This window comes from Agelaius phoeniceus (genome assembly GCF_051311805.1).
Source record: "Agelaius phoeniceus isolate bAgePho1 chromosome W unlocalized genomic scaffold, bAgePho1.hap1 SUPER_W_unloc_1, whole genome shotgun sequence".
Taxonomy (NCBI): domain Eukaryota; kingdom Metazoa; phylum Chordata; class Aves; order Passeriformes; family Icteridae; genus Agelaius; species Agelaius phoeniceus.
This window is the reverse complement of record NW_027509866.1, coordinates 444,295-466,185: the sequence shown is the minus strand read 5'-3', so window position 1 is coordinate 466,185 and position 21,891 is coordinate 444,295. Positions and strand designations below refer to the sequence as shown.

The 21,891-nt window shown below is 52.5% G+C and overlaps 1 protein-coding gene across 1 annotated transcript in view; it reads right to left on the bottom strand.

Annotated features, from left to right (window-relative positions):
- Positions 1 to 21,891, bottom strand: part of LOC143692425 (hydrocephalus-inducing protein homolog) — a 57,433-nt gene that overhangs the window by 14,309 nt on the left and 21,233 nt on the right. The window contains exons 9-30 of the mRNA XM_077172659.1: positions 21,389 to 21,507; positions 20,008 to 20,231; positions 18,032 to 18,099; positions 16,704 to 16,935; positions 13,658 to 13,853; positions 12,638 to 12,766; positions 12,003 to 12,101; positions 9,855 to 10,032; positions 9,099 to 9,337; positions 8,252 to 8,385; positions 7,174 to 7,310; positions 6,404 to 6,525; positions 6,134 to 6,316; positions 5,585 to 5,737; positions 4,277 to 4,516; positions 3,372 to 3,530; positions 2,765 to 2,952; positions 2,422 to 2,604; positions 2,061 to 2,180; positions 659 to 818; positions 384 to 556; positions 27 to 225 (exon numbers count right to left, since the gene is read on the bottom strand). Of these exons, the coding sequence (XP_077028774.1) occupies positions 27 to 225; positions 384 to 556; positions 659 to 818; positions 2,061 to 2,180; positions 2,422 to 2,604; positions 2,765 to 2,952; positions 3,372 to 3,530; positions 4,277 to 4,516; positions 5,585 to 5,737; positions 6,134 to 6,316; positions 6,404 to 6,525; positions 7,174 to 7,310; positions 8,252 to 8,385; positions 9,099 to 9,337; positions 9,855 to 10,032; positions 12,003 to 12,101; positions 12,638 to 12,766; positions 13,658 to 13,853; positions 16,704 to 16,935; positions 18,032 to 18,099; positions 20,008 to 20,231; positions 21,389 to 21,507 (3,635 nt within the window). The remainder of the gene's footprint in view (positions 1 to 26; positions 226 to 383; positions 557 to 658; positions 819 to 2,060; positions 2,181 to 2,421; positions 2,605 to 2,764; positions 2,953 to 3,371; positions 3,531 to 4,276; positions 4,517 to 5,584; positions 5,738 to 6,133; positions 6,317 to 6,403; positions 6,526 to 7,173; positions 7,311 to 8,251; positions 8,386 to 9,098; positions 9,338 to 9,854; positions 10,033 to 12,002; positions 12,102 to 12,637; positions 12,767 to 13,657; positions 13,854 to 16,703; positions 16,936 to 18,031; positions 18,100 to 20,007; positions 20,232 to 21,388; positions 21,508 to 21,891) is intronic.

Here is a 21,891-nt window from a genome sequence, read left to right as displayed (position 1 = left end):
GCCAGGCAGGACACAGTCCCTCTCACCTCTAGTTGGAGGGTCTTCTCAATGCTGCCAATCTGCCTGGCCTTGAAATGCAGTGTCACTTCAAGCTCTGAGCGGGGATCAATGGTGCCACTCTCTTGTGACAAGGAGAAGGCCTCAACAAGGTCTTCCAGCCCACTGAGCTGCCAGACCATGGGCAGCAGGGTGTTGTTTTTCAGGACCAAGGTCCTGCTGTCAGTCCTGCAGAGACAGGAAGGCACTTGGCATCAGCTGCTGGGTGGTCACACCAGCCTCACCACTGAATGCAACTTGGAGCAGCTCCATCCGTGCCCCAGAAACCAGAGTCAAACATTTTCTCTTTGTCACCAGTCTTGGAGTGCTTGTGGGATGTGACTGACCTGTGCAGAAGCAGTTTGTCAAAGGACAGCTCCAGGGGGCTGACCTCCAGCTTCATGTCCACCCCATGGCAGCACAGGCTGAAGACCACTGGTTCTGGGTTCTTCCCAATGCTGCAGATGAGTTTGTCCTCCAGGAAGCCAGGGCAAGTGGGGAATGCCCAAATGGTCAGCTCCTGGACACGGCCCCAGAGCAAGAAATAGAAAGAGCACTGTGTGTGAGCAGAAGCAGCCCCTGGGCACTTCTGTGGTGCCTGCTCTACCTGCCCTTCTCCCACCTGCTTCTCCTTTGGTTTCAGGCTCATGTTGGGAGGGTCCAGAAGGAATGTCTCTGCTTCCCCAGCACTCTCAAAGGAGAACTGGACCTCCACGTCCCCGGGGGAGTTGTTGAGGATGGTCAGATTCTCCGAGTTGCGGGGACAGTTCTGGGCCTTGTACCTGTCCACAAAAAGGGAAAAGGCTGCAGAGCAGACTCTTGCCTTTGCCACACACCCAGGAGAGCACTGTGTGCACCTGAGGAAGCAGTGCTGGAAGACCCCGCTCTAACAAACAAGGGAGGGAAATGGATCCCAGTCAGGGCCATGGGCATGTGCTCATCCTTGCCTTACTTTGATGCCTTCCCCTGGACCTAGTGCCTCCAGACCAGAAGCCTGATGATGCTCAGGCCAATTCAACAGTTTTTAATACAATGTAAATTCAAAGATGCCTAGAAAAATAACAGTACACCAGGCACATGGGTTCTTTCCCCTTCTTTCTTGGGGTGCCTTCCCTGCAGGGTATAAAGAAAGGCTTTTGGAAAAAGAGTTTAGCTAATCTCTTTCATAAAAGTCATGTAACTGCTTTGGATTTCATGGGTTAGCTCAAAGTCTGAGAAAGAAATATAAAATATCAATTCCCAAGAGGAATGAAAAAAGATAAGAAATTACCCTTCTCTCAGCCGTGGAAAGTGCTTTGGAGTGAAAGGGTTAAAGAGGCAAATAGAAATCCCAGACCATCCATCAACCTGGCTAATGATTGTCTGTTTTTTAAACTATTTTGATTTCATTTACTTGTGTTGTCAAAATAGCCCTAGCCCTCCAGAGCTCCCACAGAGACAAGAACTTAATGTTAAATGTCATTAAAAAAAAGTGACAGTAAAAGTAGAAATACACAATAGCTTCAATGACAAAGTGTTTAGGCAGACTTTATCCAGCAGTGAGGATGCAATATCATTACAGGAAAATGTAATTCCTGCTGTACATTACCTCCAACACCTATTGGCAGGTCAATAATAAAATTTATTCATGAATACAGATTATTGAAAAGTTTACAAAACCTTCTACAGAATAATTGCTCGATCAGGCTACCTGCAGAGCTCAAAGCACTTCAAAAACCACCATAAAGTTCATCTCCTAAGGGGTGAAGCTGAGATGTAGGGTGGGGGACAAAAGTTGCCCCCCAAGTCACCTCTGGACTGGCAGCAGCACGCGGTTCTGGCCACCAAGGCGCCACCAAGGCACCCACTGTGTAGGCAGAGCAGCTCCTGCAAGGCTCATTTGCCTCTTATTTGCTCAAGCTCACACACCTGTGGTCCTTCCAAGCCATGTATCTCCCAGGACAGTGCCCTGGATTGTGCCACCAGGACAGCCTGTCTCTCCAGGCGTGTCCAGAAAAGGACAAGGCCCAGCAGGGAGCACATACCACTCTCTTGATTTCCCACACAGCAGTGGTCCAAAGTGGAATTGCTTTGTGCTCTCCACATATTCCTTGAAGATGATTTCATCTTCCTTCATGATTTTCCTCCACTGTGGAAACACCAGCCTGGGCAGAGAAAGTGGGGAAGGAGGAGCTATGAGATGCTCCAAGCAGGAAATGTAGTCAGAAAGCCATAACCCTTCCTGGTGGCTGAGGTACCATCTGCCTTCTCAGCTCCCAGCACAGGAAGAGATGCTGGGCCACCTCAGGCAGCACCATCTGCCCAGGCCAGAAGCCCCAGGGGGCAGCCCTGGCTGTGAGTCCAGGGGCAGCTGTGCTGTGGGAGGCTGCCAGGGGCCAGCCTTACCGAGGGTTCTGGCTGATGCTGGGGTACAGGCCGGTGCCACGGCAGGGCAGTTCGTACTGGCACTTCGTCTGCACCAGCTCAAACCTCAGAGTCTGCTCAAAACTCCCTGGCTTTTTGGTGGAGAAGTGGACTTTCAGTTCCACCTCACCATGGGCAGGGACTGTCCACCGGTACCGTTTCAGCCTGGCAGTTAAAGAGGAGGCTTCAGACAAGGAGCAAATGAAACAAGGAGGGTGCACTGGCCATCCCATGGAGGCACTGGCACAGGGTCGCTGGGGACGATGGACCTTGTTTGGCAAGAGGACCAAGAAGCAGAGGCATCACTTCCTCCCGTGCAGCTCACCTGAGGAATTCTGTAGGGGTTGAGGCACTTTTCAGCATACTTTTGGATCTTGTTGCAAAGGAATCCCAGGGACTTTTTCTTCTCTGTGTGGAGATCAGGTTCTCATTTGAAGAGTTGTCTCTGCTGACCACTTTACCCGTCTTTGGTTGGCCCTTGGTAGAGCTGCCCTTCACATCTGGGGCCTTGGCCTAAGGGGAGAGAGAACAGGGAGGGAGAGGTGAGCCCTGAGACATTCCCATCCTGGAAAGCAAAATGAGGTTTTGGTCACCAACATGAGAATAAATAAGTCCACCTGCCCATGGAGTTGGTCTTCTTTATTGGCGTTTTGCCTAGGACACCCCTTCTCACTCAGGACCCTCTCCTCAAAGGACATTGATGGTTTCAGTAATTTTTTACCTCTTGTCTTACAGAACTGCTCTGTCTCCAGCAGAGCTCTCTCTTTTGTCCCACTCCTGACAGAAAGGAGACCTACAGTCACAGGCCCCCATCATCACATCTTCACAAGCTCTCTACAATGATCCTTTTCCATCCAACCTGTCCCCTATGCCCCCATCTAGCCTGGTCCCTGCCCTTGCACCTTCAGTGCCAGCACAACTGGAGCACCCACCAGATTGTCTTCCATAGCAGCACCTTCTGGTGCCACAATGGTGAAGGGCTCCACACGCTCTGCAGGGCCCAGCCTCTCCTCTGGGTACTTGACCATGGAGAGCACAGCAGCAGGGGGAAGGGGAGGCCCTTCGGGATGCAGTCCCAGATGTTTCAGCATCTAAAACAGAAGAGAAAATCCTGTTTATACTTCTGTCACCTTCATCCTCACAACGTCTTAGTTAAAGGCACTGAGTTTTTGGCAATGGGGTTTTTGACTTATATGAAGTACAAGTGCTTTGTCATGCCCAGTGGGGTGAGCGGGCTCCAGAGCAGAGGTAAGAGCTATAAGCAGGACTGGGAGAGAAACCTCTCCCAAGTGACTCAGCTGAAGAAAACTATGACCATAAGCTGCCCTGTCCTGGGACTGTTTATAATGATTTCCAGGCTGGGAAACTCTGAACAGAGGGGATACTTGTACACAGAGCACTCCCACTTTCTGCCCATCTGAGGGACGGTGATAACCTCCCCATCCACATAGATGATACAGAGTCATTGTGGAACATCATCAGGGGCCTGGAGAAGGCTCTGTGCCATTATCACCTGGGGGACACAATGCTCCAGGGCCACACAAGCTCGAGATCTGAGCTTTGCAGGGTTTTACCTGGTCTTCTATTGGCAGCTTCCCATCCCTCAGGATCTCCCTAATCATGGCCTTCAGATTTGTGACCTGCATGTCCAGGCACGGCACCCCAACACGCTCTCCCTTCCTCCCAACAATACAAACGATTTAGGTTCTTCCACAGCATGTCAGCAGAGTTGGCTTTTCCCTGGGGATTGCCTCCATCTCCTGGCACAAGCCTGGGAATGCTGGAGTGCTGTGAAGCTTGGCCAGCATGGACATGGGGACCAGATCTGCCTTCTCACCTTCTCCTCCTCAAGGTACTGCTCATCAAAATCCAGAGAGTAAAACTCAATGGGGAAGGTGCATGGGTTCTTCACCACCACTGTGGCCTCCACCCCATCGCTGCCCACCAGCACCCGTCCCATCTTTAGTGCTGGGGGGCTGAACTCCAACCGTGCCTCCAGACCTTGTCCTGAGAGGTGCAGCTTTAAGTGATTGCTGCTTCCACAAATGTTAAGCTTCAGCTCATTCTTGTAAGACCTCTGAAAAGAGAAAAGCGCGGAAAACCCATCTATGAAGTCCCAGGTGACAGGACCCCAAATACAAAGCTTGCCCCAAGGTCAGGGTGTTATCAGTCCCTCCAAGGTGAACGGAAACCAGATATTTATTTATGCTAGGGACTACAGTGTCTGTGTCCTGGGTCTGAGTAACTGGGATGAGTCCTGGTGTGCACTGTAACTGGTGTTTGGTATCAGATGGATGTACAATGGACTGTCAGGCATTTTCACCTAGTCTTGCAGGAGTACAATGCTCATGGGAAGGTCCCTCGGGGCTGCAGTGTCCAGACACAGTCCTGGCACTGCCGCATCAGGCAAACGCCAGCTCCAGGAGAGAGGCAAACGAGCTCTCACTGGCTAGAAATAAGGGTCATCTCTGCTTAGTGTTTGGCTCTGGTCCAAGCCAGACACAAGATGGTTACATTTCTTGAGCAATTAAAAGATCCCTGGGACTGTTTGTGGGCACAGAAGTGCTTGTGTCCATGCTGGTACACACTGTCAAGCTTCCAAGACCCAGCAGCCACAGGCAAACTACTTTTGGGAATGCTCCACCCTTTAAAAGTTGAATTCCCAGCTGCATGGCAATGTGCAGGCAAGCCAGAGCCTCAGGGACTGCTGACAGCACACCACTACAGGTGACTGTCCTGTCATGCCAAGGAAAGTGTCTGGTGGCTGTTTGGTCTGTCAGTTCTGCAGTAGGATGGGCCTAGACTGGCCATTCCAGGATTATCCTCTGCAAGTGGGCAGCTGCTCTGCACCGAGTGTTGCAGCTGCAAATAGAGCCAGGCAAGGGGGAGGCTGAGGAGAGTTGGGAACATCCCCACCATGTGCTGAGAGGCAGGCACAGAGCCCTGATGCTCTCTGTGCAAGCACCCGGTGGGCATTTCAAAGCACGTCTCATGGGAGAGCTCTGAGGGGTGAACTGAGCCACACTGAGTCTGGGGCTTGCAGAAAGCGCCCTGTGAAGGCAGAGCTCCTACCACACTCTCTGCACCAGGCCCTCATTTCCAGATAGCCCTGACAGCCTCCCGGGCTGACACCTGACAATCTCACCTCCTCCTTGGGTGTAAACTGGATTTGCAGGTTCTGCCACCTTCCTGCATCAAGGGTTCCTTTGGAGGGTGTCACTTCAAAGGGACAGGGCTCATCCTCCAGTGCCAGCCGCTTCTGACGTATGGCTGGTGTCATGTGTTTCAGTTGATTTTTCTGGGCACAGAAACAAATCCTGTGAGGTCTCCTTGATCTGTGAGGACAGAGTCTCAGTTCCTGTAGTGCTTTGAGACACTGATATGGTGCTGAGAGCACCCCCAGCCAAACCAAGTATGGCCCCCGTAGGCTAGAGCTGGAGGGAAAACCTGTAGACAGGGCAGGCAGATAAGGAACTACTGTCCTCAGAGGAGGAGGAATGGGTGAAGACGGCAGAAAAGCAAAGCATCCACTAATGGAACAGGTCCAGGCAAACCAGCCTTGATCTAGACCCTCAGAAACTTCCTCAAACACGCTGTAGACCAAGTGCTCAGGCAGCCACAGGAGGAGAAAGGGCAAGAGACACAAAGAAAACCCAACCAAGAAGTTACATGTTCAATGTCACCTGTGCTTTACCTTCAGAACAGGCTTGATGGACCATTTGCAGGGTACTTGGAACTGGTTGTAGAGTTGGATTGTCTCAACCTGGCACTGCCCAACGAGGATGTCAGAGAACTGCAGTGTTTTCTTGGAGAGGTCAAGCGACACTTCCAACACAGTGGCATGGAGGCGGATGTGAAATGTGGGGCCTTTTCTCACCTGGAGAAAGACAGAGAATTCAGCAGAGGGTGCAGGTGACATCTGCTGCTTTGCCCAGCCTGATGCCTGCCCCAAGAGCTGTGGTACCTCTATGGGCAGCAGCACATCCACGTCACCCTGTGGCCAGCGGGCGCTTTCAAAGCGCACGTCAAGCGCCACGCTGTGGCTGGGGGGCAGGCTCTTCATCAGGCCCAGGTCCACGCTGAAACCTTGAACGGATGAAAACAAAGCAGCTGAGATACACCAGAAACAAAAACTGTGTCCTAAGCACGTTAAGGCCTTACAGGTGTCCTGGCTGAGAGGTCTGGGAAAAGCCCCACACTGTGCTGTGACCTGGACAAAAACTTAGAGTGCACCTGAACACCCCTCAGACACAGCGAGCCACTGCACGATGGAAGCGCAGCCTTGCCTCAAGGCCTCTTTTGGAAGCCTCTTTTGATCCACCAGAGGATCTCATGGGCTGTTTCCTCAATAAAGGCTGAATACAAGTGCTGTGACAGTATGAACTCCAAACAAAGCACTTCCAAAACACAGAAAATCCCACTGGTTGGCAAAACAAGCCCACAGAGTGCCCAAAGAAACTTGATGCTCGTGGGAGCCAAGGGCAGAGGATGCTGAGAGGTGACCACCCCATGAGGATGATGAGCCCATCTGCCCCCTGCACTGAAGTGTTAGGGCAGTCACAGGCAGGCCAGGAGAGGTTCCTGGGCATGGCTGGCCAGGAGAGTTCTGCCTCTAAAGCTCCCAGCAGAGGCACTGAGAAGAAAAAGCTCAAATACCTCCCCAAGTTCAGTGGCTTCAGCTAATCTGTCTGAGACACCTTCAAGCCCACAGGAAGCATCTCCAGCACTGCTTACCTGTGTCCTGCAGGACAGATACATTGACCTGGAAGAACACTGGGATCTGCCCAGGGTTGGTGATCTCCAGAGTGCTGCTCTCAGTGAAACCCTTAAGGACAGTGCCCATGTCCAGGACATACTCGGGCAGCTCAACTCTGCAAGGAGGATTAGGACAGTCCTTAAACAACAGCCTGGCTACATGGCCAAGTGGGCCGAGGATACAAATAAAGTGTCTCTTTCTTTATTCACTGCTGTAAAAACTCAGCTCAAGCCCATGAAACCCATGGCCTGACCACCTGGCAAAGAGTTTGGGAAGTCAGGAGGAGTACAGGTCCTAGGTTTTATCAGCTACTAATGGTACCTGAAAATAAAATTATTTAAAATGGACACTGGCCACACCTCCTCTGCCATGAAAAGCCAGTATAGGTGAGTCCACCGGGCCTCCACTGGTCTCAGTGAAACTGCTTAGCCTGGTGTACAGCCTGAGCCCCTGCTTTGGGGCCTAGGATAAGGTTTGCCTGCACAGGAAATCATCACTGTTCTGCAAACAGATCACATGACCTGTTGTGCAGAGCTTCTTTCTGAATTGAAGCCTCTGGTGCTTGTGCTGCCTCATGATGGTGCAAAGGGACCCACCACATTACCTAGATAAGCCCTGTCACCCCATCAGGATTCAAGCCATCTGATTTTGGGTGTTAAAACATTTGCTGACAGCCACAGTTCCCTTCTCCTTTTGTTTAGTGTGCTCTGTTAGTTGGAACCAAAACATCAGCTGGGAGGTTTTTCTTTCAGAGCTAGGCAGCAGGGACAGAATTTATGCTGTCTGGAAGGGCTTGAAGATCTGCACTGGGTCCCCAGCTCTAGGGACAGAGCCCCACACCTCTGGGGAGCTGAGCGGGCCAAAGCTCAGCGTGGTGCTGGGGAAGGGAGGACACTCCACTGCTCCTGTGCAGTGTGTCACAGCCACAGGGACCTGACCCTTGCTTGGGTCCAGGCTGCTCCCAGCTCTGCAGACCCAAGCAGCTCTCGGGAGAAGGGGACATTGCTGGGTGTTCCCACGGGGCACCTGGAGATGGGGATGGGAGTCCCTACTCACTTGACAAGGCTCTGGCACAGCTCCTTGTCAGGGAACCTGCTCTTCCGGGGATGGGATGTGAGCTTTTTCTGCAGCTCCAGAGCAGCCTTCTCTATCAGCATCTTCATCATCTTTATCTGCAGCTGAGTGTTTGGCTGAGAAAGGGAAGACAGTGGCTGGTTAGCAAAGGTCCTTCCCAAGGCCCATCTTGCACCTGAGGAAGGATCCCACTCTGCCCTTGTTGAGAGGGGGTGTGGGCTCCTCCTGTCTGGCTGCTCAGTGTCTGTGACACCTCCTGCTCTCTTAGCCAGGACCTCATGTCCAAGGAAGTAACTCCAGCATCTTTGCCTGCCCAGACACTGTTAGCAAAGCTGCTCTGGCCAGGCAGACAGACAAGCCAGGAACCCTCCAGAGCTCCAGATACTTGCCTGCCCCCAGCCAGAACCAAGGCAGCTCAGACAAAAACTGTCTTGAAAGGGAACCGGGACCAAGCTGGTGCCTATTGGAGATGAGCACTGCCAGTACCGCCCCAGGGCACAATCAGGCAGCTGCTGTTAAGGGCTGTAAATCTGGCAGGGCTTGGGTCAGGACCAACAAACTGCCCAGCAATGACCTGCATCTCCTTCAGAGCACCATCAACTCCATCCCTGGAGCATGGCCTTCAGGATCTCTCCCTGGGGTAGCCAGCAAGCTGCTGCAGCCCAGAGGAGACCATGAGCAGAGGGGCAGCCCTAGGTGACCCATGGTTGTCAGTGGGCAAGGAGATCCCAGGTGCCATCAGGGCATCAGGAAGCTGCTGTGGGCTGCAAGGGGCTCAAGTGACATGGAGAAGGTGGCATGTGCCAACGGGGGCTGCAGCTGTTCTTACTGCAATGCCAGAGCCAAGCAAGCGGGGCTGCAGGTCCTGAGTCTTCAGATTCTGAGTCTCCAAGGTCTGAGTCTTTGGGGTCTGAGCTTTCGGGGTCTGAGCTTTCAGGGTCTGAGACTTCAAGGTCTCAGTCGTCAGGCTCTGAGTCTTCTTCTGAAGGACTTCTGATTTATTCCTCTGACTGTACTGTTGCAGGTGTTTTACGGGCTGTTTCAGTGGCTTCTCATATTTTTTATTTTCTGAAGGAAGAAAACATCCACAAAGAGAAGTGTGAGCAAAGTGCCAGTCCCATTGAAGCTGGGAAGTCCCCACCTGCCAACGTTGGTTCCTTCCAGAAAGAAATCCCTCAATCCACCTATAGAAAGTGGATGCTGCTGCTCCTCTCTGAATCCTCGTGTTCGCTCCGACCCATTTCCCTCCCACAGAGGAGCATCTCATCCCCTGCAATGTCACATAAATCCAACCCTGCCAGAAGCCCTGCCAGCCTCTCTTATAGCTTTCCCAAGCCTTTCACGCTCGCCATCATCCTTCAGGACCCTGCCAGATGTGCTGGCAAGCTCTGCAGGACAGTTCCCAGGACAAAGCCCACATGGGATCCTCTGCTCAAGACTCATGAAGCAACCAAAGGACTTGAGTTGGTCTGGGAATCCTGCAACCCTCCAGTCTTGGTGGAGGTGAGCATGAGCTGCCCTATGGGCATAGAGCAGGGAACAAAACCAGAGGGGCCCTTCCTGGGGGCAGACAGGCAGTGCCTACCTTTGATGGTCCAAGGCAGGTTCACACTGATCATGGGGCACGTCGCTTCTCCTTTCAGGAAGATATTTTCTGGGTCCAGGTCACCCACTTGAAGCTGGTAAATCCTGCTGAAAGCTCCTGGTAATGCTGGCAGGTAAGAGAATTTCAGCACTTGCTTCTTGCCAGGTGCAATGGAGCCCTGCAGGGATAGGAAAAGAGGGAGGGAATGCATCAGAATGTTTGATGGGGATGGCTCAGGGGACAGACAGGCTGAGCAGACAGGTTCTCATCTAGAAGAAACCATCAGACCACATCACCTTCATGATAAAGGTATTACAGTGTTGGCTTTCACAACTGTTAGAGTAAATACTATTTCTTTTATAATGTTGACTTTTGTAAAAGAAATTTTGCTAAAGTTTAGAGCTCTTTTGTGATAGCAATATTGGCGAAGAGTTGTGGTAATATTAACATTTCACAAGTGAAGGAATGGAAATCTGTTGAATATGTTGAAAAGCAACAAATGACCATCACTAGGACAACTGCACATGCTCCAAAAAGGTGGGAGAGAGGAGAAACTAGGTTAAAATGTTTGAATATGTATAACGACTTGTAAATATGTATTAGGCTGATGCAATACCCAGGGTATATAAGGGCTGTTGCTGTGTTGACTGGTCTGCCTCTGGCTGCAGCTGAGCACTCAGTGCTGTTATTTCTGCTTTAGTGACTTTGTTCCCTATTGTCTCTTATTAAATTTTAACTGAGGCGTGGGCTTCGCTTCTCACATCTTCTGCCTTCCTTGTGCCCAAAAGGTCGAGCCTCCGACCCCAGGGTGCAGTGTGTCCTCCCCAGGGCTCATAAGGCTGCAGCCCCAGCACAGGCTGATGTGAGCACAGCTCTGCTGCTGATGCAGTTTGCCCTCTGCCAGCAAAAGCCCGCCTCGACAAAAAAGGCTCTTCTGCTGCCTCTGTGGATGGGAAGTCCTCACACTGAACTGGGCCACCAGCTCCTTTCATCCCTTGTAGGAGACAGGCATGGAGAAATGGGAAAGCAAATCGGCTTCCTCTTCCCACTGCAAGGAGGGACAAAGGCAGGAGCGCTGCCTCGGCTCAAAGACATGCAGGCAGGACTGAGAAGCTTGGACAGCGGTGGGATGCTGCTAGTTTTTCTCCTTGCTCTTCCAGTCCCGCTGCTCCCTGGCGCCCTCACTGCCCCACAAAGCCGCTACTGCCCCACAAAGCCGCTGCACAGCAGCAAAGCTGGAGGAGGCAGGGACCAGCAAGCCTTCGTGAGGAACATGTAAGTGGTGCTTTAGCAATGGCAGTGGGGAGGCAGGGCCACGGACAATGTCCTGTGTGATCACACAGCCTGGGTAAGGTGACCCTCAGAAACGCTCCAGTGCCAGCACAGCCTGAGATCTCAGCCATCGGGGTCCCCAGAGTGACTGTGAGGAACCAATTAAATTTTTAGTTATGCCTCAACATATGTTATAAATTCATTTTCTGACATGGGGTGAAAAATTACTAGAGGGGCTGTACACATGCTGGGAGCCTTAATACATCCCACGTGTAAAGGAGATCGCTAGGAGAAAATGCAGGCAGGCTCCGTGCCTGGGGGGCTACAAGCGACCACCCCCGTGGAGGTGGGCAGACCCCGAAGCCCGGGAAAATTTTGCCCGTCTGAGCAAGAGTCTTCCTAAAAGGGCTGAGTTATGGGGGGAACCTTAGCATATAAAAGCAGTTAAAACACTGCCAGTTTTTCCCCGCCATTTTTGGGGTTTTTGTTGGGCTGGGAGCACCTGGAGGGTCCGGCTCCCTGCAGAGCCACTTCTTCCCTGTCTGTCTACGCTGCTCTCGCCGCTTCCCCGCTCACCACCGCAACCCAGTGCTCCGCTGCTCCCCCGAGGGAGCCGCCGCCGCGCCCCGACCGTGACAAGCGGCGGCTGCTGAGCCCGGTGGCCGCAGCCTGCGGGACAACTGGCCCTGCTGCGGGCCCACGGAGCCCGGCCCCGCCGCCGGCCCACGGAGCCCGGCCCCGCCGCCGGCCCACGGAGCCCGGCCCCGCCGCCGGCCCACGGAGCCCGGCCCCGCCGCCGGCCCACGGAGCCCGGCCCCGCCGCCGGCCCACGGAGCCCGGCCCCGCTGCCGGCCCATGGAGCCTCAGCCCCGCTACCCGGCCCACGGAGCCCGGCCCCGCTGCCCGGCCCACGGAGCCCCGCCCGCCATAGCGGGGCACACACGCTCGCTGCGGCTGGCAGCGCACTTGCTCCATCTGCTGAGCAGGACCCGACAGAGCGCCCCAGGGTTCTAGCGGTAATGCTCCGTCCCTGTCCTCTGTTGCTCTCTCCGTTTCTCATTTTCTCTCTCTGCTCTCTTTTCTATCCCCTTCTGGTCGGGACCATGCCCTCTCTTTATCGAGAAACAAATTTCAGATATAATATTTTCTGCGTTTGTGCCTTATTTTCGTCCGAGAAATCTATCCAAAAGAATTCTCCTCTAGTCCCCATAGAGCAGGACAGACAGCGACCAACACACCTGTGCCTCCAAGCGGTGTCTGCCTTGTGACAGCAGAGCCACCCACCAGCCAAGGCCATGGAGGAGTCTATCCAGAGAGCACTTGTTGGACCTTCTCTGCCCCCAGCAGAAATTGCTTACAGCCCTCTCTCTCTCATGGCTGGGTTTCGGTTTTCCTTTCTGACTTTTTCCCCCCTTTTATGCCACCCCCCCCACCCCCCACCTTTTTTTCCCTTTAAAACTCTCCTGGGCCACCTGACACAGGGCTGGGGGTCAATCACTTGTGCTACTTACCGTGGTGGGCTTGACCAGAAACACACCAGGCAGATGCTTGTCTGCAGTGCTAGGGTTTAGCACCCAGTTGAATTCAATCTTGCCAGTGTTCTCCAGGGTGACCTTGCTGTGACCAACTTCGTTAAACATCTGGAGGGAAGACACAGGAGTGGGAAGTTACAGACCCAGGCCTGCTGCTGGGAATCTCCTTCCTCTCTCCTGGGCTTGAAAGCAGACACATCCTGCTGGGAGCTGGGAGCAGAGACCAGGGAGGAGATAGGGGCACTTGGGAGCCTGGGGAACCCCCAGGCACAGGGCACCTACCCCCAGGCACAGGGCACCTGCACAGGACCAGGGAGCCCTGGCAGCACACAGAGGTGTGGTAACAACCACGTGAGGGCCAGTAATAAATGGGAACAGAGGGGATGCAGGCCCTCTGCACTCTGAGGGGTCACCAACAACCAGGAGAAACAGAGACAGCACTGAGGCATTCCAGGAGAAAAGGCACCTGCATGCAAGTATTGGCAAGCAACATGCATGCAACAAGGGACTCACACAGGGCAACACAGACAGGGCCAGCAGCTGGAAATATCTGTGGGCTTTCAACTGAAAAAGAGTGAAGTGGGGATTATTCTGGGACAGTCTCTCCAACTATAGTGACTGGAAGCCCAACTTCTTTCCTTGATTATTTGTGGATTAAGCAAGAGCTTTAGACAAGAGCATCTCCTTGGAGGTCAGGCTTTAGGCGTGGATCAGCAGAGGGATGTCTCAGAGACATGGCCTTCAGAGCATCCCCACTGGGACCCTGCCTGGCTCAGGAGGCAGTGTTAGGTACCCTGAAAGAGAGGCATTCCCAATATTTTTAGAGATGGCCATTTTAAAGCACCTTGGATGCCAGATGTGTCCCTCAAAGGCTGTTCTTCCAAGCCCCAGAGCCAACAAAGGGGCTGGGAAGGGGAGGCAGCCCTGGTCCGAGGTGGGCAGGAACCCCCTGGCTGTGGTTCTGAGGCAAGGAGCTGTGCCAGGGGCCGTGTGTGGTACCTGAGAGCCACAGTTGATCTCCCGGAGGCTCAGGGAGTAGCTGACACGTGAGGCAATCAGCTTCACCTCGTAGGTGGGGCCTCCCTCCACGCAGCACAGCGCCCTGGCACCGGCGATGATGCTGAGGTGGCCAGAGTAGGTGAAGGAGACCTTCTGTCTCTCTCCTGGCTGCAGCACACCCAACTGCGGCATGATACTGAAAGCCTGGATGGAGGACAGGAGAGACTGAGGTGTTGAGCGTGGAAATGGATGCAGAAGAGCATCTTGGAGCAAAGTGCAGCTGTAGCCAGAGGGGCCTGTTCCCCAAACACTGCCAGAATCACCCTCACCTCATCCTGCATCCATGCCACTGACCAGTGCAGGGACCATGGGGAAAATCTTCTCCCATCCTCATGGGTCAATGCATTAATTATACACTACATTAAAGTGAACTGGGATGTTTCCTGGCAGTAGAAATTCTCTCTGATGCACAACTTATGGCCTGCTTTCTCTACAGCAAAAACTCCTGCAAAAATTTCCTATGAACCACCTGAGGAGGTCCAGGGGGAGCAATGCCTTCCACAGGTGCTGCACAGCATCCTTAGGCAGCCCTACATCTCCTGCATGGCCTCTCCAAGAACCAGTTGCTTCAGAAGCACTTTGTGATGGGCCTGGAGGGATGTGTGGCCCCTCTGTGGGCAATGCTGAGGGCTGCCAATGGGACTGGGAGCTGCAGCCCTGCTTGCCACACTGACAAGTGAGACAGATTCCCTCTTATCTTCTCCACTTTGAGGGGAGTGCACAGTACATCCACAGAGGACATGATTCCTGCCAACCCTAGTGGGAGGTGAGTGTGTTCAGGAGTTGGTGCTGGCACCTGAAAAACAAGCCATTTTCTATGCTAGGAGGAAGAGACAGCCACTTTGCAAAGTCTCATTTTGTAAGACAGCTTCAGGGCCAGCAGTGCCATAGCAGCTCTGGGTGAAAGCAGAGCCCAGCAAACAGGGAGTCTGGCTGCCTTGGGAAGAGGCTCCATGGAGATCAGGACTCATCCCAGCTTGCTCTGGGAAGGAAGCTGGAGGTGTTACCATCATGATAGAGATAAAAGCCTCATCTTACGTTGTGAAGAAAACAAGGCAAAAATATCCCACACTCAGCACAGGCCTGTAGGATCTGAGCAGGCTTCTCCAAGGAAAACTCTCCTGTTTCTCCCTCCCACACACCCCACACCCAGCCATGGGCCCTGCTGCCCAGCCCACTGTCAGGGCACAGCACAGCAGGGCAGCAAAAAGGGAGCTCAGGACAAGCATGACTTGGTGGTGGCAAGCTGGGGAGCCAACACAACCAGTAGATGTAAAGAAAATCTACCACTGCTCTTGAAGATTGGGCAAAATCCTGCTCTTCTTTCAGGGCTGTGGCTGCCTCTTCCTTTCCAATCTTGATGTGTCTCCATCGAGATGCCGGGCAATTCAAAGTGCTTCTCTTCTCCTTTGGTGGTTGGGGTTTGAATTTAAGTGGGTAGAGCTCATATCTGGAAAATAACATAACTATGAACAGGGACCTGCAGTGGGAGGGAAGGACACCTGCACGAGCAGCTCCTGGCCAGGATGCAGCCCCTGTGGGTGCTGGCACATTGAACTGAGAAATGGTTGGATCCAGCCCTTCCCAATCCAGGCTGGAGCAGGTCTGTTCTAAAGGCAGCCCAGGGATGACACTGAGCTGTAACTGCTGCATTGAGGAACTACAGAAGACAGGGAATAACACCTTGTGGGGATGCAAAAAGCACAGTGGGAGAGGGAAAGACAGAGAAGGCAAGCAAAAAGGTGAGATTTGAGGCAGCAAGGGGTGGACCCGTTCAGTGACGAGCCAGCACAGCCCCCACAGTGCCCAAGGCCAGACACTCTGCAGCTCCACCAGGGATTTATCAGGAATGTTTCCCTGACAGTGTTGGGGGGGGTTGGTTGACATTTTCCAATACTCCCAGGTGACTCAGGTCACATCCCCCATTTTAAATTGAAGCAGGTCCTCGGGGTAACTCTGTGTTTCTAATGCCACGCGAGGGACACAGCTGAGCCGTGCCTGCCTGTCACCCTGCTGAGCTGCAAGTGCTCCCCACACAGTCAAACATGACCTGGGTGCTCCATTCCCAGACAGGCATTCAGGGCCTGCAATGACCTGCTCCCCAAAGAATCACTGTCTTTAGCTTGGTAGCTTGTTATCTAAGGCTGGGTTTCATTTCTGGATGAGGGTCAGTCTCATGATAACGCCCAAGAGACCCCTAATCATCTATCCCACTGTCTTTAGTTTTAATGAATGGCTTGAGGCAACTTCCCTCAAAGAACCATGGTGCCCAGATAATGCCATTTTTCACTCTAAAGTAGAAACTCTCAGGGAGGCAGGAATAGGAGATGATGTGATGAACAAGTCCTGCTGTCAAACAGCACAGAACCCATAAGGGACATGTTGCAGGGGAAATGTCAAAATGAGTAACAAAGAGTGAAGAATCCAAGGTGTCCACTGAAAGCTGACCCCTGGGAAAGAAATTGTCCTGGCACTAAAGGAGTTGTTTCAGAAAAGAAGGAAAGGGAAGGGAACAAGATGTTCAGCATCAGCCCAGGCACTAAGTAGCTCTTTCTCTGGTGTTGGGACTTTCTGGGCATCCGCCAGCACAATGCCAGGGAGGAAGGTGAGGAGCAGAGAGCAGCTCCTGCAGAGACGACCCATCCAAAAGCAGAGGGGCCAAAAGAGCCTCCAGCAGCACTGTGGGAGCTGAGACTAGGAGCCTTTCATCAAGGTGGACATTGCCTCAGGCCACAGAGGTCTGAGAAAGCAGCTTTCACCCCAGCTTTCCTTCCCAGGGGAAACCACTATGGGGGCTATGCAGCACTAAACTGGTGGAAAAACTATTCCCTGAGCAACCAGCCTGATTACAGCTGGTCAGTGTTATTTGAACAAGGAGAAGCCAGAAGCAGTCTGTTGGATCCTAGGCAAACATCTTTGTTCTTTGCCAAGTACAAACAGGGCACCAGGAAGAAGAGCTTCAAGGAGAGGGCAAAGGTGCGCATACCTCGACCTGTTCCCCTGGCTGTCCAAGCAGATTGACCAGTGGAACTGGACAGGGAGTGAGCTGCAGTTGGTCATCTCCAGAGAATGCACTTCTTCAGTGCCACCCACGATGCAGCCAAACTCCAGGGTGCTGGGCTGGATTTGGAGTCTTGGGAAGTGGGCTTGTCCCCGAAGGGTGATATGGGAGACTGGGGAGATGTTAGGGAGGCGATGGGTCTTGGTGTAGGGAGAGCCTAGGAAAAGGACACAAATATCCATTTAGGCCCCAGTTATGTCATGACTCCTGGTGTGAATATCCTGGTAGGATGAAAGTGTGATTGGAGGAATTAATTGATACTGAGTTCCCTTGGACACTGATTCCAGACTGCAGCCTTGAAAATGCCCACTCTTAGCCCTGCTGAACACTGCAAGCTTCTCTCTCTCTGATGTGGAGGAGCTCCCTCACCTGCCCCAAACCAGCACCAGTTATTTCTCAGTGATGAGTGTGCACCCAGACTGAGCATTTACTCTGAAAATTCAAGCTGTAAAATTCTCTGCTAAGTCTGCCAACACTCCCGTTTTCAGGATATATTAACATGAGTTCCCACCCACAGTGGCCACTGTGATTGCTGCTGCCTTTCTTGTTTCGTTTATTCAAACGGCAACTTAATAAGTGCCTCAGTGGTGATGCAGGATGGGGAAGAAGCAGCTCAGGAAAGGCAACTTTAAAAAGTTCATGAACTTATTGGTATGGGTTTAGGATTCGTAGTGAATGTTCCCCTTGGTCTGGGAAGGGGGATAGGGGTTTTGACTGTAGGGCCTTTCCCTTTCCCTTTCCCTTTCCCTTTCCCTTTCCCTTTCCCTTTCCCTTTCCCTTTCCTTTCTCCACAGCTCCTCCTGCCTGTGATCATAACTACACCAAAGGGGAGAAACAGCACTTGGTGGGTTGGAAACTTCTGTTGTTGTGTTGTTGTTTGTGCTGATATATTCCAGTAAAGAACTGTTATTCCTTTTCCCATCTTTTTCCCTGGAAGCCCTGCAATTTCAAAGGTATAATAACTTGGAGGGAGAGGGGTCATCTTTCCATTGCAGGAAGATTCCCACCTTCCTTGGCAGACATCTGTCTTTTAAACCAGGTCAGAGACACCAGAAAATACTGACTTTCTATTCCTTGATTCTATTTGATCTCACAATGACAAAATGCTGCCTGAGGCACCCAGCAGCCCTGGAGTTCACACCCTGAAGAGGCTGCTGTGGCAGACCATGAGTGATGAATGCTTTTATGTTCAAGTGCTCCAGTTTGGAATGCACAGATCCCTCATGCTGTGTCCAAGCCCAGGGAACACTCACCAAAGGAGACGTCACCAAAGCTGAGCTTATCCACCTTGAAGTGTGGAGTCTGTTCAGTGACGCTGCCCCTGGATGGCGAGGACAGAGGAGGAAATGGCTTGGTTAAAGGAATTGCAAAGGCCTGGCTATCGTGGCTCAGAGGCATAAAACCTGGTGTCAGGGGCACCATGGGTTTCAAATCAACACACCACCATGTTCTCAGCATGGTGCCCATGGAGGCAGCTAAAGCCAAGTAACCAGCAGCCAACAGCCACTGATGGGGCTTTGGGCACAGGGCAGGCAGAAAAAGCCCTCGAGTTGCTGGGGGTCCCATGAAGGACCCTGAACACACCCCCAGACATGGCTCTGTGCCTCAGTTTCCCCATCTGCAATGGGATGGACATCAAGGTGTCCCCACAAACTTCTGTAAGCAGCCCTTCCAGCCACAGGTTCCCTGCTTTGCTCCTTCTCAGCTGCAACTGCTGTTCCCATGGAGGAGCTTTCTCAGGAGAGTTTGACCCACACAATCATTAGACACAGTTTTGAAACATGAAGCCAGGGAAGCCCCAAACATCCTCTGGAAAGAGCAGCAACAGTTCTACCCAGGGGACAGATGAATCCTAGAGGAAAGGACCAGCTTGTCAGCAGTGCCCCAGCTGGCTCAGCCAAGAGCAAGAGCTTCAACAACCAAACAAGGCTGTCCTGAATCTAGCACAGCACCTCCCCTGTCCTTGAACTCAGCAGACAGACTCCAAAAGCCACCAACATCCACTGAAATCAGCACTTGAAGCTGCACAACACTCACCAGTTGATTTCATGGTTGATGCCAATCAATGCCCACTCTGCCTTTTGGTTCCAAATCAAGGAGCAGTGACCTGGGCCTTGTGTTGTATTCACAGGACTGCCCCTGGCTCTGCTCTGCACATCTCAACAAGAGACACCTGCCCTTGCTCCAGGAGAAAGCTGCTTATGCACAAACACCCCATGACCACTTTGCGGGAGGGACAGAGGAGAATCAATTCTTTGATGGTGAAAGGTTCCCTCTTGATTTCCAAAAGAAAAAAGCAGCACTTTTCCTCCAAAAACAAAGCCAGCATCATTGTTTCTCCACTATGGGCACACCTACTCACCACTTTTCTCTTGCTAAGTAATAACTTGTTCTTTTTTATCCATCTCCCTTATCTCATTGGTATCATCCAGTGCAGATTGCTTTCATTTCTTTACTGCCTTGAGCCAGTGCCCCCCAAGAGCAGCAGCCCAGCTGCAAAGCTGCAGAGCAGCCAGCATCAGCTCTCCTGCTTCCCCTGCATTATCCTAGCAGCACATGGCTCTGGCTGGCAGGGACAAGGCCTCACGCTGCTGTAGTGCTGAGGACTGAGCTCTGCATCCCCTATGATCAGCCCTTCTCCCTCTGGCTGGGCCAGGATTGTCTCTTGCCATGGCACCAGCCCACGGGATGGTGCCCCAGTCCTTGGCACAGTTCCTGCTGCACAGTTCCCTGACTCCCACATCAGCCCTTTGCTGGCTGTGCAAAGGAGGCACCAGAGCACTCTGTGCACAGGAGCTGGGAGCACGGTTTGTGCCCCACAGCATGGCCATGAGAGCTGAGCTGAGGCTGCTGCTGCCCATCTGGCATGGATTATTCACACAAGGTTTTACAAACACTGCTGCTGCTGCAGAATCACCCAGGCTGGCCCATCTGCAGAGCCCTGGGGGCCTTGCTGGGTGTTCAGCTGGGACATCCCAGAGCAGCTGCTGCCCAAAGCTGATCCATCCCACTGCCTGCCATGGCCCAAGGCACAGGGAGATCCCTGCAGGGAGGAGTCATTCCAGCTCCCAGGCACCACCCAGGGCAGGAGGTATCCTCACACTAAAGCAATGCCAGCAACAGAGCAGAGATTCAGACTTTTTTTCTCTGCTCCAGCCCAAAAGGAGGTAGGTGGGGGATGTCCCAGAGACAGCCACAGATGTGCCCACCCAGCTCCCAGGGTCCTTACTTGATGGTCAGGATTGCAGGTGTAGGAGATCCAACCACACTGAACTGGAATTCTTCCTCAAACTTCCCCAGTATGCTGGCACTGAAGGAGATCAGAATAATCTGGATCCCACCTGGTGCAATGATTCCTTTCTTGGGTGCAAACTCGAAGCAGAAGCCCACGTTGGTGGTTGAAGGGATACAGATGAAAGGAGCATCAATAGCTCCTTGGTTCATCAGTTTCACCTGCAGCAGCAAGAAAGCAAAATGGAAATACGTGTGGATTGTTCCCTTCTTGTGAGTTATTGTCTAATGATGCAATGAACACCCAGAAAAAACAGAAGGTGCTTTGTGCTGCTGAATGGCAAAAGTCAAAAAAATACAACAGGACAAGTTCTGCCTTTGGGTATCCATGCAGAGCAGTGGCAACTCCACAGAACTGCAGTCACCCTGGGCTTATCCCATGGACACAGAGCAGTGCACCTCTGCTCAGCAGCACCCAGCTCATTGGGAGCTGGCCCTGAGAGCAACATGGGCTGATTGCAGCTGCCCAGTGAATCACCCCAGAGCTGCTGCTGCTGCCCCACTGAGCACAGCTCCAACAGCACCATCTACTCATTCACCATTTCCCATACCATGAAAACAACACATTGAGAATGAGGCATCAACATCAAAATGTACAGACAGCACCATCTTTTGGTAAGAAAACTCAGCATGTCTTTCCCTTCCACAGCCAAGATTTTGGAAGTGTCTGGTATGATGCAGTGCCTCATTTTCTACCTCTTCCAGTTGGTCTCTTTTTTTTTTTTTTTCAAACTTGACTCTATTGGGGGGGAGGCAAATAGGTAGAAAAAGTCCTTTGCTTTATTCCCAGGAACACTTTTGTCTTTCTAGAGCCAGAGATGCACCGAGGCTGAAGTGTGGTGAGGGACTGCTCAGCAAGGGACAGAACTCCCAAGCCCTTTGCAAGGGCCAGCACTGAGCCAGGAGGCTGGATGGCTTTCCTGTGACTTGCAGGAGTAAGCAGGGACACTTAACTGGGAGCTGTTGGCAGTGGGCTGAAGCTCAAAGGCAGCCAGTTTGTTCCAGCTGCTTCTGAACAACCCGGTGCAAAGGTGCCTTGTGTCTGGCCCTGCCACAAAAGCCTCTGAACATGCAGCTTTTGGAGCCAGTGTTGGTTTCATGTGCCAATGGGTTGTTTTGCAGGAAACCTCCCAGATGATCCCCAAAGAAAGGACTGGGCTTCATGAACAACAGACACACCTTTCTGACCCCCCAGGTTTGAGCAGTGCATCAAATATTCCCTGCTCACAGGTGCCCAGGCTGGCAGCAATTCCACAGCTCCACCAGGCTTGCTGCTGCCTCAGGAGCCATCAGGATCCATCCCAAGCCCTGCTGCTCACCTCATAGACATGGGGGGTGTTGACAAAAACGTTCCCAATGTTCAGAGTCTGAGAGCTGAGTTCAACCAAGGGTCCTTGGCCTTCCCCTCTGAGCTGCAGGGGCAGCCTGCTCTCACGGCCTGGGGAGAGATGTCCATTGCAGTACAATCATTCCCTCTGTCACACTGGATTTTCCAGGCTGCCTCAGCGCTAGTCCCTGACTCTGAGCTGGATGCAAGCAGCTCCTGATGCTGCAGGAGAAGATATGCACCCTTCTCTTCCCTCAGGAGAAATCCCTTGGGGCTGACTTCTAATTTCTAACCCATTCCTTGGGCTGCTTTCCAATTGGAGCCACCAGTCTGCTGAGTTTAAAACATCTCTGGTGTCTTGTAGTGACAGGCCAAGGAGTAATGGGTAGAAATTGAAAGAAAGGAAATTTAGGTTAGATACTAGGAAGAAATTTTTTACTGTGAGGGTAAAAAAGAGACACTGGAGCAGGTTCCCCAGGGGCATTGTGGAGGTTC